The 18,741-nt window shown below is 42.5% G+C and overlaps 1 protein-coding gene across 2 annotated transcripts; it reads left to right on the top strand.

Moving 5' to 3' along the window:
- Window positions 1-233: 233 nt before the first annotated feature.
- On the top strand, window positions 234-10,854 carry LOC123156769 (DUF21 domain-containing protein At4g14240). 2 transcript variants are annotated; one of them, XR_006478388.1, is made up of 14 exons: window positions 234-647; window positions 1,144-1,220; window positions 2,160-2,243; window positions 2,327-2,440; window positions 3,493-3,576; window positions 3,684-3,755; window positions 6,779-6,846; window positions 7,983-8,070; window positions 8,155-8,228; window positions 8,383-8,504; window positions 8,612-8,749; window positions 9,577-9,623; window positions 9,716-9,791; window positions 10,536-10,611. XR_006478388.1 is itself a non-coding variant. In XM_044574948.1 (13 exons), the coding sequence occupies exons 1-13, from the start codon at window positions 356-358 to the stop codon at window positions 10,647-10,649; spliced, it is 1,557 nt and encodes a 518-aa protein (XP_044430883.1). In that variant the 5' UTR covers window positions 239-355; the 3' UTR covers window positions 10,650-10,854. The 2 variants fall into 2 exon arrangements, 1 of the variants encoding a protein (XP_044430883.1); XM_044574948.1 differs by having other exon boundaries at window positions 239-647; window positions 8,383-8,749; window positions 10,536-10,854.
- The last annotated feature ends 7,887 nt before the right edge of the window (window positions 10,855-18,741 follow it).

Genomic DNA, 18,741 nt, shown 5'->3' with positions numbered 1-18,741 from the left:
TTTTCCAAAGCGCAGACCACAACTGTTTATTTGCTGATGAAGTATCCGTAGTCGTCCCTTCCTCTAGAGAGCCAAGCTCGTTGGGTGCCGATGACTCATGCTCCTGTCCGCCCCCCGGACGTCCACCAAATCGCTCCCCAAACAGACAAAAAACGGACGTCGGGATGGGTTCTAGCGCTGGAGTTGGCGTGAGAGAAGAATAACCAGACTAGGTCCATACGTGCTATCAAACGCACCCAAAAGACTTTGTGGTGGTGGTTGGGCATGACTGTGCAGCGAGGACCGAGCAGGACAGCAGGGCTGCATTCGTGTTCTTCTCTCTCGCCCACATTGAGAGCGGAGGCTGCAGCCCCGGATGTCGTCGGCCGGGAGGGCGAGGGCCGCGAGCCTGGCGGCGGTGGCGGTGCGGATGGTGGTGGGGGCGGCGGCGCGGCCCGCGCCGAGCGCGGCGCTGCTGATGGCGGCGGTGCGTGGGGAGGACACGGAGTTCGGGACGGCGTTGTGGTGGGCGTACGCCGCCTTCTCCGCCCTCCTGGTGCTGCTGGCCGGGATCATGTCGGGGCTCACCCTGGGCCTCATGTCGCTCGGCCCCGTGGATCTGGAGATCCTCATGCGCAGCGGCACCGACGCCGAGAAGGCTCAGGCCGGTAAGATCCCCAAACACCCGCCTCCTCCGCTCCGTCACAACAACGGCTGCGCCGGTCGCCGCCGGAGGGGTTTGGATTGGATTGGATATGATTAGTCTGCTCCCCGCGTCTATCCCCCGGCGGCGGAAAATGTCGTGGGTGGGGCCTACGGCTGGATAGTTGGACCAGGCGCCCTCCTCTTTCCCGTTGTCTGTTCCATGATTTTCCATTCCCCAGTCTCACATTAGGACAAAACATCATTCGTCTTAGGCAATTATATTACACATCTCTATGTGGACATCTAAGAGCTCATCTGCCAGGATTTACAAATTTTATTTCTAACTAATGGCAGCAATGATCCCGCTTATTGACTGTTACTGCTAGCTAAATGCTGCATCATTCAGCACAGTAGCTAATGTCCGACCCATGCAGATAAACACGGCTCATCTCCTTTACCCGATTGGCATTTTCTGTTGCTGTTTCTGTTTAGGTTACTGATGCATTATGTTTGCTGCAGCTGCTATCCTTCCGGTTGTAAAAAAGCAGCACCAGCTTCTTGTCACTCTGCTGCTCTGTAATGCTTGTGCCATGGAGGTACGCAATTTTGGTTTCAAGTTTCTAGCTCAGGCACTCGAAAAGTTATTGACCTTGAACACCTTGTTCACTTTTGTCTGTATTAAATCACGCTGTCGCACGATTTCCGGTATATGATCATTCTACATGTGGGAGCCAGTGTTTGCATTTATTGTTTTTCAGTGTTTGCATTCTTTTGAAGAAAAAAAGGATTTTAGTCCTGTGTTGGTGCCTTATCAAGTTTACATTATCATGCTTTGCGCCCAATATAAATTTACTCTAAAGTGATGTACTTGGGAATGCGCCCAATATAAATTTACTCTGAAGTGATTTACTTGGGAATGTACAAAATGGTGTAGCCATGATTTACTTGAGAATGTACCAAAAAGCTGTAGCTAAATTAATATACTACTAAGCTCCTCATTCTAGTTTTTGAAGCAATAGGATTTTCTTGTAGAGTTCTATTAGGATTGTTATGCTATATAATTAAGTCATTGAGTTAACAGAGCATATGTTCAGTCTGTTACTTGTGATTAAGTTGCTAATATGAGCGTGCACTTGTCTGAATTTCTTAATCATGTCAAGCTGGACAACATGCAATGCCAATATTTTGCATGACAGAGGACTGATATTGTAAACTGGATAGTATGAGGCTATGAGCTGACAATTAAACTCCCAGAATTCAACATAACCACAGTGCTAACTGCTAAGTTATTTCATAACATTCATGTCAGTATCTTCGCTTGTCTTGTGGGTATGTTTGGTGAGCTCTGCACTAAGGATCTTCAACATCAATATTTGCAAACTTTTTCTCCTAGTTTAATTGACACATGTGCATATTTTTTCCCGTACTTTATTTCTGAATTGTTGAGCTATTTGTAGACAGAGAATCCATTCTTCTCTTGTGTTTTTTTATTTTAACCAGTGGCTCTTCTGCTTACTTCTTTGCGCCCTTTTCAGGCTCTCCCTATATTCCTTGACAGGATTTTCAATCCTGTTCTTGCAATTATATTGTCAGTGACATTTGTTCTTGCCTTTGGGGAGGTAATGCATCTTATGTCCAAGCATTTATATTTCTGTTACCGGCCCACAGATTATCTGATTGATCATTACATTTCGACAACCAGGTTATACCTCAAGCAATATGTACCAGGTATGGGCTGGCAGTGGGTGCTAGCTTTGTCTGGCTCGTACGCATCGTCATGTTCATTGCCTATCCTATTGCTTACCCGATTGGGAAGGTAAATCAGCCAAGTCACATTACTCAATAGAAAAGTTTTAATTTGTACTGTATCAAAATCCTTTGAAGCTTATCCAGTGGCCTAGATTTTGAATTCCAGTGAATTAGACTATTATTATGAGGCCTGGGCTCACTGCTCTTTGGTGATGGACAAGGTCATGAAGTGATATTTTGGTTACACTTCTCTAATTAGGAAATTTTGGTAACATGCGTGCAAGTGCTTTCTTGTTTCTATTCTTATTTAGCCCTGCTCATCATAGCTGGTATTTGGGTTATCATAGATATCCATTATTGCTTTACTTTCCATTTCAGCAGCCTTGTTGGTTTGTATATGCTGAGCTAACACAAATTTTAGATCTCTTACGAAAGAACATGTAGTTCTATTTATTTGTTCGCTGTTGTATGTTGGGACTTGAACTACTGCTGCCAGATATCTCGAGAAAGAAAAAATAGTGACTGGAAATTGTAGGTATGGCCCATGTCTGCGCGATGCAAAAGAGTAATGGAAGGTAGTGCTTGCTAGTTATGGTTCTCTACTAAGTAGGGTGTTATTGGTAGGTTTAAAGAGTCTTATAATTTCCAGGCATTTGTTTCCAGTCAGAAAAATCAATCCTTCTGAAGTCCATACCTGTTATAATACTTTAGGTCTTTCTTAATCCCTGCCATTAGTTTGGTGATGCTAATTTTCTTCTGGGAAAGCGATCGTCAACAGTTAACTTTGTGTTCAAGCATATTTAGTGAACGCCCCTTGCTGTAGCTAGCTTGTATCAAGGTTTCTGTAGCTAAGAGCCATGAACAATCTGTTTGTACCTTTTTGTTCTATTTCAAACAAAAAATATGTAGTGTTCATGTGTGATTGAAAAATTGCAATTAATGTACACAGCTCATGCAGTAATTAAGTACAAATGTTGTAGGTTAATGTAGTATCCCTTTAGTAAACTGACATGGAACAGTATGTAACCTTATCTGTTTTAATTTTTTGTTCAAAGTTTAACCTTGATGTGATTTATCTATTGGTGACTGAAGTGGTTGACATTTTATATTGCCCCACAGCTCCTAGACTTTGCTCTTGGGCATGAATCTGCGCTTTTCAGGCGAGCTCAGTTGAAAGCTCTTGTTTCTATCCATAGCAAAGCGGTAATATGCTTTTAGCAAAGCGGTAATATGCTTTTAGCATGTAACCTTATAAGAAGTATGCACTTGTACCAATGTTATCTCACAGTTAATTGCCTCTCTCATGGCAGGCTGGCAAGGGTGGAGAGCTTACCCATGATGAGACTACAATCATAAGTGGAGCGTTGGACTTAACTGAAAAGGTGTGCAACATCTTCATAGTTTTGGTCCTAACATGTTTTTCACGAGGGAATTTAGGATTTGCCCCATAGTTGAGGTGACTGGATTTGCTCGGCTTTATATAATCTTTGACATATCAACCTCAGTTTGGGCACTTGATTCTTTCTCTTCAAGAATGAAGGAGCGAGCTGCTCCCCTTCGCATCTCGCTTGATGCGCTGGCCTAGATCACCTTGCACATACGCTTGTACATTCTTCTTGTTCTCCTCCCCTCTTTCCTCCCCCCTATATATGCCCCCCGCCCCTGTCTTGCATAGTGCTAATTGTACATACTTATTTGTTTTGCTAAAAAAACATCTTGGGGTTTCCTCTACAGTTTTCAGCAAAAAATATTCTCTACTGGGTTATCTTTTTTTTTTTGAAAGAAAAGGCAGACCTATATCTGCCTTATGCATTCAAAACGAGCCGGAGCCCGGATGACCATAGGCCAAATTACATGAGTTTGTTGGAAACAAAGCGCCTCCAAACCCCTAGCTATTGAGAGCCAGGAAAACACAGAGAGGAAACAAGGTCGAAACAGAAAGCTGGGGGAGCTACATCAGAAATCAGCCATGCAACCTAGCAGCCCAGGAGAGAAGAACTTGCTTGTCTCGTACGTGTCTCGCCCTGTTGCTCCATAGCTTAAGCAATTCTGCTGTGTGTGTAAAAAGTACCCTGGGAGTCCAGATCTTATTGTTGAAAGTGCGATCATTTGTAGCTTGCCAAGCTGTGACAGCACACGCAGCAAAGAGGATGCACCACAGCTGTCCAAAGACCGAACTCTCTTGCACCTGGTGCACAAAGCTGGAGATATCATTAGCATCAGCCGCTAGGCCTGCAACTTCCAACTTGTCCCACAGCTGCGAGCTGTGCCTGCAACGCAGAATGATGTGACTGATTGTTTCTGTGGCCGGGCAAGTGTCACAATCCGCAACCGGAGCAATAGCAGCCCAGTGCTTGCGCACCATATTGTATTTAGTGTTTAAACGGCCCTTGAAAGCAAGCCACAGGAAAATTCGATGTCTCAGGGGGATGATGTTGTTCCAAACATAAGACTTCATGTCCCAGGATACCCCTCTGAACGTCAGCAAGTTATAGAAATGTCTGGTGTTCAGATCTTGATGTGTGACGAACAGCGTGGATCTGACGAGCTATCGTTTGGTTGACAGCTCTGCAAGCTAGTAAGTAAATGCCCAAGCTTGTACTGGGATATCAATTTGGGGCATAAGATAGAATAGCAATGTAAAGGAGGACAGATCCTCTTAGGCACATCTACTATGGGGCAAATCAATGTTTCCTTTTGGTATCACATAGGCATAAGCTGAAGTATGATTAATAATTTTGATAAAATTTCAGGCCTTTGGTTTTTCACCTTCCCATTTTATTTATAGCAACCAAACTACACGACTTGTAGACTTACTCATACATGAAAAGTAGGAGAATGAATCAAACATGAATATGGCTCATGTATGCATCACATGTAGGCAAACTTGGATTGGAAACCATGTTTTCAACTCAGAGATGACTACGTAAGCTGTGGATTATTTCCAAAATCTAAATCCAAACTTGTCTACTCCACCAACTCGACCACGACAAATCTAATTGTCAAGCCACATTGTTTGCCATAATCTCCTCCTAATTTTGACTTGTTCTCTTTATAGGCACAACTCATTATTAGATACCAAACTAGCAATCCTGTTGGATACACCATCCGCTCCTTGCGCAATACATGCTAGTGCCAACTAATTATATAGCCCTTGAATACACCACCCACTACTCATTTGAACTTGATCTTCTTGCTATACGTGCAGATGACAACTAGACTAAGAAAAAGTAAAAAATAAATAATATGCATACTCTACTAACATAATTCAAAAAATACCACAACCGTTAACCTTGTCGTGCATTCGCCATCAGAGCAACACATGTGCATCAACAACGTGCGTCTGATTGGGATTAGCCTCCGCCTTCATCTTTGGTTATTTTTTTAATTGCGGCAATGTCGTTTGATGTTTTCAAACTCCTGACAATGTCACCTTGGAGGCCGGAGGATTAGGCGTGTGAGGTGACTCCCTCAGATCCATTCCAAATCTTCAAGCCCTTGGAGGCCTTTCCTCTTGAATTCTATTCAAGTGAGATTGAATGGTTACATTCTTGCGGGGAATGGGGGGCGGTGGTGGTGGTGGTTGTGGTTAATAGGCTAGCGGTCCTTGACAAATGACCAAGGCTACCCAGTGGTGTGGTAGTCTTGACCATTCGGGATCCCTGGTTGAATTAGTTATTCCTAATTGAAAGTTGAACTGATTTTCAAACCATATATCTGGAACTTTGCAAAATTAACAAATTTACTTGGTCGGCGGCAGAAGTTTGGCTGACCATCATTTTGGCACACTACATTTGACAACTCTAAAACTTGTCGAAAATCGACAAGTTTTCAGAGGTGGGCTAGGTAAGTTGGTGGCCAAACCACTTAGTAGACAAAATTTTGGTCTGCCTAGGGAAGCCGATTTTGTGGTACCAAAACAAGCAACCTCATTGTTACCACTTGAAAAAAACTGATCAAGGGGCACCATTGGCAACCAAAATTGAAATAAGCTTCGTAGTTGGCATAAAACTAGATGTTGCTTGACTTCTTATTGTTTCTCGATGTAGCCGCCTCATTTTGCTTTTGGGAAGACGAAAGCAAATTAGCTATGATTCTCTTTTGTGTTCTTTTATTAGCATTTAACAAGGTATAATATCCCCAATAATTATGCCTGCACCTGAAGCTTCCAGCTACGAATCATGGTTCTCATCCAAAACTAGTTTAATATATGTGGCAAGGCTTGAGCAGTCAACAATAGTGTGCTTCTTCTTTTCTTTGTATTGAATTCAGGATTAGGTGCCTCAGTTTCATTTATGAAGCAAATATTTTGGTTACGATTTCACAGTGTAGTGCTTCACTGTGGATCGGAACTCAATTTTATGAAGTTGACTTCGGCTGAAAACTCATTTTATTGTGTATGTAGACCGCCGAAGAAGCTATGACGCCTATTGAATCAACTTTCTCTTTAGATGTGGACTCCAAGTTGGATTGGTAAAAATGCATTTCCATTTGGTAGACCATTATCTCAATGGTGTTGCTTATTACTCCCTCCGTTTCTTTTTACTCCGCATATATAATTTGTTTAAAGTCAAACTATGCAAATTTTGACCAAATTTATATCAAAAAACACGAACATCTACAATACTAAAACTATATAGTATGAGAATACATTTCATGATGCATCTGATAATATTGATCTCATATTGTGAATGTTATTTTTTAATATAAAGTTAGTTGAACTTTATAAAGCTTGACTTTGACCAAATTTTATATGCAAACTAAAAAGAAACGGAGGGAGTACCATTGATCTAATGGTTCTCTTGTTGTGTTTTGCTATTCTTTTCCCAATTCTTTGCTTTCCTCATGCTAGATAAATACCCATGAGTTTGTATGGAGAAACACACGTAGTATGTTAGTGTTGCTCAAAATATATTCCTCATCCTAGGAAAATAATGATACACATATTACCAAGGTCCAAGAACATGTGTATTTGTTATGAGCCTCTATGCCTAAATATATGCACGTAAATGTGCGGTACATATGCAGAGAACACTTTATACAATTGGGTGATACAAACACGCTAGAACTAGGTAAACATGCTATGTATACACTATACATAGCTTTCAAAATCAGGGTGAATCAGACACACTTGTTTGGTCAACTGAAGCAAGCTCTGAAGTACTCAAGACTAATAGCTTGATCATGTACTTGTGACTGTGTATCAAGCATCAACACTTGTGACTGTGATTTTGGTCAGTGTGTGTATGCTTATTGATGGCAGATAACAAAGTTGAATCATATTAGTTTTAGATTCGTTGAAGTATTAAGTCCTTCAGTTGAAAGGTTGCAATGAGCAGTTTCCATTGTCCATTTGTGCCATTTTCTGCTTCTAATTTTGTTGGTTCTTCTAGCAAGCATATTCCATTGATCCTGATTGAATTCCCTTAGCTTTCTCTCTATCTGTGGATCTATACTTCGGTGATGTAATCATTTTAAAGTTTGACCTAGACATTATAATTAATAAACAGTTGTGAATACTATATATCAAGAGGACTCCGCTATGCAACTTTTGACATGCTTATTGCATACTGTTATTTATAGTGAACCTTCTTTACTTGTATTTACAGGGAAACAATTGGTACAATTCTTGCCCGGGGCCACAGCCGTGTACCTGTGTATTCAGGAAGCCCTAGAAATGTTATAGGTCTCCTATTGGTAGGTAAAAATTATGCCATGGAGAATTACTCAGTAATCTTTTTTATGTACTTTACTAACTTGAACCATTTAAATATTACTCAGGTCAAAAGTCTTCTGACAGTTCGTGCTGAAATAGAGACGCCAGTTAGTGCTGTTTCCATTAGGAGGATTCCAAGGTATATATCCCAATTCTATTTAAATATAAATTGGAAAACATCTCTTTCAAACTTTTATATAATTGCTCGATTTTTTGTAGTGTCTGTGTTGCTCTACTAGTACTAGAATATAAACTGTGCTGACATGCAATTGGTAAATATTAATCTCTCCCAGGGTTCCTTCAGACATGCCTTTGTATGATATACTGAACGAGTTTCAGAAAGGAGGTAGTCATATGGCTGCTGTTGTGAAGGCAAAGCCTAAGAATGCACCACCTCATGATAAAACTGAACCTGGTATGGAGTCGGCTGGGGCAACACAACTGACTGCACCCTTGCTAGCCAGTACTGATGAAAGGGTGGATACTATTATTGTTGATACTGAAAGACAGCAGAACATGCAGGTTAATAGAAATAAAGCCCACTCGATGCAGCCGAATGATACACCGTCAAATGCATTGGCTCAGTTATCAGAGGATATGGATAATGGTAGTGTCATTGGTATCATCACACTGGAAGACGTATTTGAAGAACTCTTGCAGGTAAGATGTAAACACACCAAGTTGCTCTTCTTTGGAAGGTAGTGTTGCCATTTTTCTGGTGTATGGTGGACAACTGCATTTGGAATTTAGGAGCAGAAAAACACAGTACATATGGAGTAAACTGTAACAATAGAGGTTAGGTGCATAAATTTTAGCCTTTGTCTTGCAACCACCAATTTAACTCTACATTGTTCATTGAACAACCAAAGTTTTGTTTCTCAGGGTGAGAGGTACCTGTTTTCGTGATAATTTACATAATTCCGTTTAATCATTTTGGCAAATTGGGAAAAAAAAGATCATGTTTGAACTCGTTAAGTATACATTTCATTTCGGCATATGGCCAACTTGTGCACGCAACACAAGTAAATATGAACCATGTTCTCTACTTCCATCCAACATTCCTAACTTTCTCCGTCATGATAATGGAATTAATTATGTTGCCATGATAATGGAAAAACTTGTTCTGGAAATCAATTTTGCTATGCATGTACTCTTCATCTCCTTCGTCCATTTACCCAACACATGGCGTACTAAATGACTATCTCTAACCACATATGTACTCAGATTGCCAGTTTTTTTTATTATTCTCAAAAAGTTGGAATTGTATATCTACGCAAAGGTGATAAATTGGTCAACGTACTGCATAACCACCTCTAACCAGATCTATAATCAGATTGCCATGTTTGTTTTGATTGTTTCTGAAAGCTCTAGCCTTGTTACTATAAGTTTGGGCTTTCAACTGGAAGTGTCATATTTGTTAAGTTCTTAGTTTTGATTTAATTCAAACCTTTTGAGTTCCTCACCATTCTGACCTTTGGAGTTTACAGGAGGAGATAGTTGATGAGACGGACGAATATGTTGATGTCCATCAAAGGTATGTCTCATCCTTCCTGGAGCTACCTGCTCCTGGCATTCTTCACCTTCTGCCAAGTGATACTGTATGCAACTTAATTCCCTCCCTCACAGGATCCGAGTGGCTGCTGCAGTCGCTGCATCAGCAGTTGCAAGGGTTCCATCTTATCGAAAATTATTGAGTCAAAAGGTAACTTTCCACTTTTATTTATGATGCAAGCTGATTAACAAAATATACACGAATATCTTGCATGATATGTTATCCTAGCACAAATTTTTCTTGACTCTTGAAATTTGGAGTATGAATCAATTTCCTTAATTTTGATCGTTAGAGATTTGATACTATAAAATTTTGCGGATAGAGAGGGTAGGTATGATATGAATATAAATCTTGTTATCTTGATTTCGCTGTTGTTTGTTTGTCCAGTAGGGAACTGCTCACAAGATTTAGACAGAAAATCTCCTTCAGTTTTTTGACTTTTTCGTCGACATTCCCGAACTATTGAATTAGCTGGTTTTAACATTTAACATAAACTTCAATGATAGGCTTCCGGCAAGTTTATGAGCTGTGATGATTATTTATAAGTCACCGCCTAAACTTGTTTTGCAACAGTTAAATTGCAGTTAGAGGCTTAGTAAGAAGTATGTGTGTACCCTATTACTTAGGTATAGTCTCTAGGGCGATCTTCCAAACAGATGCTGTCCGGATGTAATAAAATCCCAAATGGTCGAAGAGGCTTGCAGTCTCACCCAAACCCATGCTCCTATCTCGTCTTTGCTGAGATGCTGGTTTTAGTCCAATCTGTATTAACAGTGACGTAGCATTTTTGTCTTGTTTTGAAGATCATGGTTGTTCCTAATAACAGTTTTGTCTGTGCTTCCATGAATTTCTGGTGGAAGTCCCTTAGATGTTCATCTTTTGCATTTCCTTCAGGGTTCACAGGGACAGGGTCAGCCAGGGCAACAGCCTACCGGAATTCTGAAGAAACCTAGTGGTGATTCAAACAAGTCAAAAAATAAAGTGAGCCTTGTTGAGCCTCTTCTATAAAACGGGAGGTAATTTTAGATATATCACATCAATGTAAAGATGGAAGAACACAGGGGTATTGGGAAACTTTTTTCCGTTCATGCAATCTTCGGCAAGCAATAAATACAAGCGAACTTGCTCTGTAAATTTCAAGTACAGCAACATTTGGTGACCACTTTTGAAACCACTGATCACTGAACCATAAACATAAAACTGTTTGGAAATACTGACCGTGGAAACTTGGAATGGTGGTATATGGTAACATGCTGGGTGAATCCTTTTTTCTTCTGAGATCAGTGAATCCTATTCCGCGCATGCTGCATGGACGCATTTCCTGTTTGGCGCCTGTGGCGCCAGTTAACGTGCATTTTTGTTAACTGGTTGGTGCCTGTGGCGCCAGTTAACGTGCATTTTTGTTAACTGGTTGGCGCCTGTGGCTTATGTAAATGGGCCGGCCCATCTAGGCGCCGGTTGACTATTTTCTTTTTTGATAATCCTATGAACTTTTTTGAATATCATTGAACTTTTTTTAGATTTCAACAGTTTTTTTCAGATTGATGAACTTTTTTGAAAATGGATGAACTTTTTTTAGATTTATGAACTTTTTTTTTCAGTTCGATGAATTTTTCCTAAAAATAGATGAACTTTTTATTGAATTTCTATGAAATTTTTACAAATTTAATGAACTTTTTTTAAAAAAATAATGAACTTTTGCTAAATTGGATGATTTTTTTTTCAATTTGAATGAACTTTTTTAAAAAATTGATGATTTTTTTTCAAAATTGCTGAACCTTTTTTGAAGACATTAACTTTTTTTTTTCAAATGGTTGAACCTTTTTTATCTTTAAATCTGTTAACCTTTTTTGATTTTATATTTTTATTTTCGACACAAATAAAAAAACTGGGGCAACATGCTAGTGGGCCGGCCCAGGCTAGCAACGCTGCAGGCGCCGGATTGTTAACGGGCGCCTGCAGCGCTGCATAGGAGCTCCCCTGCATGAACGGTGACCATGGCAGGGTTGCACGGATGTTGGGCTGGCCCATTTGCTGTCAAAGTGATTTTTGCGATTTCCTTTTTCCTCCAGTGATTCTTCCGGTTTCTCCTTTTTTCATGGGTTTCTTCTGAATTTGTACTGTTTAAAAGAAAGCACAAACATCTTTAGAAACTCATGAAGGTTTTTAAACTATTCAGCAACACATTTTGAAATTTGTGAGCAATTTTGTAACTTGTGAACATTTTTTTAATACACCGTGAATATTTTTAAAATACATGGTGAACATTTTAAAGATGTTCATGTAATTAAGTATCGATGAATGTTTTCAAAATGAGTTACAATTTTATTCAGTTACACGATGAACATTTATATGTACGCTCACTTGTTCAATTTTTCATCTTTCACAATATGATTTCCCCATGCTGTAAAACTTACTAACAATAAAAACCTATGAAATAAGAACATTTATTTTTCATGTAAGAAATTAAAAAAACTGGTGAGCTGAGCTGAGCTGAGCTGCGGGTTTGCTTGTAAGTCATAACACACGGAATAGAAGGTCTCAACATGGTGCAGTAACACTAATAGGATGGCGCACGCCAATTTTGTGCCTCCAGGCCGAAACATTTGTGATCCTAGGCCGGGTCATACTTCTTTGACCCAACAAATCATGTGAAATCTCTCCTGCTTCAAATATGTAAGACTACACTCTGCGTGATCCAAACGCAGTCCAGTGAGAACTTGAACTTTCACATAGATTCAACTCGTGTATTGTAAAATTCCATTATAACAGTCCAATTAGATCCCGCAAATCAGACACGAGCAATGTCTCTTCTTGCAAGCAAAGTAGTAGTCAAGGCAACACCGACGCTCGTGGATTCTCTAAGTTAGCTCGTGCATGTGAAAAGTAGGAAAGACTTCGGATCCTAGACTGCGAAGCAAATTTAGCTTCAATAATTTGGAGAGATTAAAGGTGGACCTTCGGTCAGTACCTTTTGCTCAACGTAGGTATATTTTTTTTTGAAGATTGTAAGAGTATTGTGTTTTCGGTAAGAGAAAAATAATAATCTTTGAAGTTACTATGCTCCCTGGAAATGGGGCGCTCTCCGTGCTCTTGGTTATTTGGTCATTTCTTTCTCCGCGTGATATTCATTTGACCGCTCTTTCCCTCGCATGCCTTTATCTCTACCCCTTACTTCGCACATTCATGACCGCTCCCTCTCTCTTGTTTCTCATACGCGAAGCGCAAACCGATCTCCGCAACCTCCCCTGCCCCTCCCATGATGCGCAACACCATGGATTCACGGCTTCACGGCGATCTCCATCCTCCCTCGCCCATCCGCTGATACTTTGTGCTCCGCCGGCGACAAAGAATGCAGCCAACTAAGGATGCATGACGTGCTTGAAAGGATTGATATGATCGATTAGACGGGGGATAAATAGGTGACTAACAATTTTTATATGTGTATATCATATTTGATTACATAGAAACATGTGGGGCCATGGCTTTGAAATTAAAAGGAAATCTCGGTATAGTGTGTTGTTTTGTAGAACTTTTAATTACCTTAAGCAATCCATATATCAATTATATTATAGTCTGTTGGTATATATGCAGAACATAGTATGTGCGCCAGGATAGCTTTGATGTAATCTTTTGGCTGATTACAAATTGCAATGCAGAATCACTGATATTTTTCTAAGTTATTCCATTGCGTGTTCTATTTTGTGTGAAACAAATATGGTATGTGGTAAGCGAAATGATACTATTTCTTAGATAATGAAGTTATCAATATGTGGATTGGAATTTTCATGTTATTTACCTACTGATTTTGTTAGAACAATATCTAGAGTATAAGCGACATAACAAGAGAAAACTTTCACACAATGGCTTTTGACAAACCGCGTGGCAAAGTGCGCGTTTGGTTCTAGTTTGATTCATATCTGACGGAGGAGAATCGTAGTGAAATGGAAAGACATTTTGTATTGTGTGTCCTGTGTCCGACTCCAGGATATATATTTTCTACATTGATTTGTACCCCTTCCGGGCAACAGAAATGACAAAAAACACACCCCTCTGAGTAGAATTATAAGAAATGCCTTGGCGGAAGAAGCTAACGGCATCTGTAAGATTCCGCCTTAAGCCATGGCGGGAAGTACCTGCATGCATCTTGCATGGCGGAAGCTGCTTTCAGACTTGCCGCATGGCGGAAGGACGTGTGCCAGGAACAGCAGCGCCTGCGTTGCATGGCCCTTCCGCCTTGGGGCCTGCCGGGATGACTGGCCACACACAAGATACCAGATCATCTTCCTGTCTTCAGTGACGGTGATGGCGGCGCTAAACAAAGAAGTTTAAGATCCTTTCCCAACGAGGCAATCGACTTTATAGTTTGAGATGGATTTGAAAACCTCGAGCGAGGATGACGTGGCGGCGGCAGCATCCTCGGGCTCCGCCATTGCGACGATGTTTGTTCCAGCGCCGGTGTAGCTTGGGAGGTATCCAGGAGCGTATGCAGATTGCGGTCTACATCGATGGTATCTGAAAGATGATGGATCGTGTGCTGGGTCCGTGGTTTGTGGCTAGTTGGTATGGTTTCCCCCTCTGACATCTCTGTCGAGAGGAGGTGCCAGATTTGAAGTTCGAGGCATGCCTGTGGTGTTTTCCCACTCTGATTCGTTCAAAGACAATGGCTTTGCCTTTGGTGAGTCACCTTGCAGTAGGTCCGCAAAGTTGCATATTAATGATGTAGCCACATCGAGCTCGGGTGAGAAGGTGACGCGTTATATTTTTTTCTTTAATGGCTATTGTGGTGGTGCTGAAAACAGATGATGAACGTTGGTGTCCAGTTCAAAGAATTATTTGATTTTGATTGTAATTTTTTTACTTCGTTAATGATCCTTTGTGTAAGAGTTAGCGTTCTACTGTCTTTTCAGTTTTATCAGATTAGTGTTTATATGGATTGTGCTATGATTTTTATGATATGAATGAGATAAATATTACCATAAAATAAAACACAAGATACACAACAAGGTTGGCGCCTTAGCTATTCGGCCCGGGACGCACATACACGATGCTAATGGCTTCGATCTGTTCCAGCAAAACTCACGCACACGAGAGAACGGGACGCGATTGGTTTTGCAACGCTCCTAAGTAAGAGCATCTTCAACAGCCGCCCAACGCACCGCGCGCTAAAAACTATTTTGCCGCGCGCGCTTCGCCTGGCTTTGCGCGACCTGCAGCTCTGACTTCAACAACCGCGCTAAAATGTAGTGCACATGCGCCGCTCCAGCAGCGTGCAAAAAATACAGCGCGCACGACTCGCCGGGGCATTGCATGTATTGCATTTTGGACACAAATGAATTTCAAACATTCAAAATGCAATGCACACGACATATAAATTTCACACAAACAAGTTGATGAATAAAAGTTCATGCCCACAAGTTCAAAATCATGCCCACAAGTTCATCCAACCAAGTTCAAAATGCAAACCAAGTTCATGACACAAACGAGAGAAAGACACATCAAGCCTCGTCCTCGTCTTCGTCCTCATCTTCGGAAGATGATTCTTCCTCCTCATTATCATTGTCACGCACCGCATGACGTGAAACTCGGATGGTGTTGGCAAGATCTTCAACGGCATCTCCATAGAAAGGTGTGTGAGGCACACCGGAAGACATTCCGCCCATGGCAGCTAGAGGTGGACCCATGCCTCCTACGAGAGAAGCAAAACTCATGCCTCCCATGGCGGCCATAGCGCCGGGGGTGCTCCAAAGCCACCCATGCCACCCATGCCTCCCATGGTCTTCATGGTAGCTCCAAAGCCACCCATGGCATCTAAACCGCCCACGGTACCTCCAAAGCCACCCAGGCCTCCCATGGCGCCAAGGCCACCGCCACCCATGCCACCAAGGCCACCGCCACCCATTGCGCCAAGGCCACCGCCACCCATTGCGCAAATCATGGCTATTTTTTGGATCAACACTTCTTCACAGGAAAGATTGACAAACTCCTTTTGCGCCTCATTGAGGTTAGATGTGTCCAAGAAGAACAAATACTTCTCCCATTCCAACAATCTAGTTCGCTCCTCATTGCTCATCTTTCTCTCCTCCAAAACCACCTTCCTCTCCTCGGCCGCCACCCTCCTCTCCTCGGCCGCGGCATCTTGGTTCCTTGCCATTTTCCTCACCTTGTTGGCTTCTCTTCTTGCATTGACAATTGCTTCCATAGCATTTTTGATCTCATCATCTCCTTTCCTCTTCTTATTTTCTGTTTTGTCTTTCTTGCACTCATCCGGTCGTTTTGGCTTCGAGTATGAAACCGAGTTGGGTGTGAGGCTTCTCTTGCCGTCATCACTTGATGCATTATCCTCCTCCTCTTCATCATCATTCAACTCAATTGTTCGCTTGCGTTTGTTGCTCAAATGCAAATCATCCAAATCTTCATGCTTTTTCCGTTTTTCATCATCCTTCAACACTTCATAGCAACGAGGCAAGGTAAAGATCCTTCCTTTCTTGATCTTCCCCTTCTTGGTTTTCCTCTCCTATTCTTTGAACAAGTTTTGTGCAATGTGGTACTACATGCAAACAAAGCAAGTTAGCACTTTGAACACCAACAACAAGTATGATGAACATGTATGAAATGCCACTTACTCTATCGTCCTCATTTGTGCCACTTGGGTTCAACTTGTCAATCGCCTTTTGACAGGCCGCCCACCTTTGACAATCCGAGTTGATTGTCGACCACCGGGACCGAAGTTATCTCTCGGAGCGGTCAATTCCACTCACATTGCGACCATCAAAGTGTTCTTTCATCCGCCCCCAATAAGCATCTCTACTTTGATCACATCCAATAGATGGATCCCTCGACACTTGCAACCAAGTATTGCATAGTAAGATGTCATCGGCGTTGGTGTAATTGCCCGCTCTTTCTTTCGGCGCATCGACAATGCCCTCACCATCCTCGTCCACCTCGAACTCATGGTTTTCAAAATGCATGTCATTAGTCTGAGACCAATGCGAATTATTGGAGCCAACACCCATAGTTGACATGTATACATCATCGTTGACACTACAAAATATATAGAACAATGCAAATAAGCTATCTATATGGATGCATTCAAAAAATAACAAGAAAAGAAAAGTTGGAAAAAATTTCTATCTTTGAGGCATATCGTCGAACACGTTGTGCGCGTCGCCGGCTGGCTCAACGAGTGAGCTCGCCGGCGCTTCGGTAGCCGCCGCGCCTGTCACACGCACTGCAAGCTTCTTTCTCGTCCCCTTCGAGGTGCCGGAGCCGTCCGCCGCCTTGTTCTTCTTCGCGGATGTCTTGCCCTTTTTTGGCCGTGCCGCATTGGGGAGCTTCAGGGGGCGGCGGCGGCACGGGTAGGCGCCGGCGCGATGCCACCCGACCGCGGCGGCATGAAGAGGCCGCGCGCGAGGCCGATGCTCGGAGGAGCTCTGGCGGTGGCGAGGCCAACGCTCCCCGTGCTAGGGTTTCCGATGGCGGCGGCGGGGGAGGGGCCGCGGCTGTAGGATGGGGTGAGCGGGGTGCCGGCGAGTGCGTCCATCGGGTCAAGTTCGCCGGCGCCGGCGCGCGCGAGGCGAAGGTGGCGGGGAGGAGAGAGTGCGCACGAGCGCTCGTGTGTGCCGCGCGCGAAAGCCGGCGTCCCAAATGCACAACGCGAGTTGGCGTTTCGGACCGCGCGTCCAATTACATATGCCGCGCGCGCGGTTATTGCGCGTCCGCCGGAGCTTGTCTACATGTTGCGCGCGTGCTAAAATGACAAAATTTGCGACGCGGCGCTTGTTTAGCGCGGCTGTTGGAGATGCTCTAATGTAAAAAATCAGACTTCAGAGGTGTAGGTGCTAGGGGGCAGCATGGCCACATGACCGGGAGGAATTTAGATGGGGAAATGGGTGGTTTCCATGCATTCTTTGGCTCGTTTTCTGGAGCAATGCACGTCCGAAGACGCCAAGTACGGTGCGACGACCAAAACAACCACAAACACCGTCGTCAAGCGAGGACCCGGACCGATGACCGACCATAGGGCCCAATTTCACCGCACGAAGGTGACACCGGCTACTTAATCGTCTGCAATAGTGATTTGCTAATCTACTGTGTCCAACGGTTGCACACTGGCTTCGCTTCTTTTCCGAAATCCCCAAGAGTTTATGGAAAGTTGCAGAGAAAACTCTGAAAATTTTGGAAAAGCTGGTAAATTTTTTACTGAAGAATGCTGAAAAGTCAATAAAAATCACTTGGACTCGGAGGAAAAATAAGGAAATTTCCAAGAGAAGAGATTTCTTTTGTGGCCGCCTCTTTTTCACCCCTTTGCCGAAAGAAATCCTTCCACTCAGCTCATTGCCGACCTGGTTTCCGCTAGAAGATGGAAGAGTTCTCTACTCAAGAGCAATGAACATCAAATGCCGTAAATGCAAATAATTCAAAGGAGAAGTAAAGATCACATGAAAATTTGATGACCCGCAACCACGAGAACGACTATGGTGACTACGACTCAAAGGGGCTCTCATTGGGGAAATAGCTAGTGCAGATTTATATGTACAAGAAGGGATTCTATTAAAGGGGAAGAGAATTCCACATCCCCAACAAAAAAACAACAAGGATCACTAGTCGTCTACATGCTACCAAACAATGGAGCAAGAGCCATCCAACGCTCTGCGATGTGATATGATGTCCTTGTGAGACTTAAAACCACTATTTTTCCATTGAGGAGCTTGCCTTCATATATCGGAGTAATGTCTCCAGTAACAAATTTAAAGTACGATAAAGACTTAGTAGCCGCAATGAAATAATATTTGGTAAACAAAAGATTATTAAGAAAAGAAAAAAAAATCCACTCTTCTTTCCCAAAAGATTGATCCACCAAGTCGTCATGCATCCACCTACCAGCTAGCGACCCCAAAATATGAGCAGTTATTTTAAAAGAGTGGACTAACATGAGAACGTTATGTTTTGAGCAGTGCTTCGTGGACGACCAAATTCAGACGATTGTGCACGATGATTAAATTAAGCCTTGGAATCTCGTCCTCCTCCTCTACAATGGCCGCTGGATTATGGATCGTCCACGCATCGTTCACACTTTAGTGTGTGTAGCGGCTTCGTT

Source organism: Triticum aestivum, chromosome 7B (assembly GCF_018294505.1).
Source record: "Triticum aestivum cultivar Chinese Spring chromosome 7B, IWGSC CS RefSeq v2.1, whole genome shotgun sequence".
Classification (NCBI taxonomy): domain Eukaryota; kingdom Viridiplantae; phylum Streptophyta; class Magnoliopsida; order Poales; family Poaceae; genus Triticum; species Triticum aestivum.
Note: the sequence above shows the minus strand (reverse complement) of the source record. Positions and strands in the feature narration are given on the sequence as shown.

Excerpts from the sequence above, each read along its gene's own strand:
- LOC123156769 (XM_044574948.1), top strand. The coding sequence starts at position 356 with ATGTCGTCGGCCGGGAGGGCGAGGGCCGCGAGCCTGGCGGCGGTGGCG. Across the intron at positions 3,577-3,683 it reads TTTCTATCCATAGCAAAGCG|GCTGGCAAGGGTGGAGAGCT; the intron begins GTAATATGCTTT and ends CTCTCATGGCAG. Across the intron at positions 6,847-7,982 it reads GTGGACTCCAAGTTGGATTG|GGAAACAATTGGTACAATTC; the intron begins GTAAAAATGCAT and ends TTGTATTTACAG.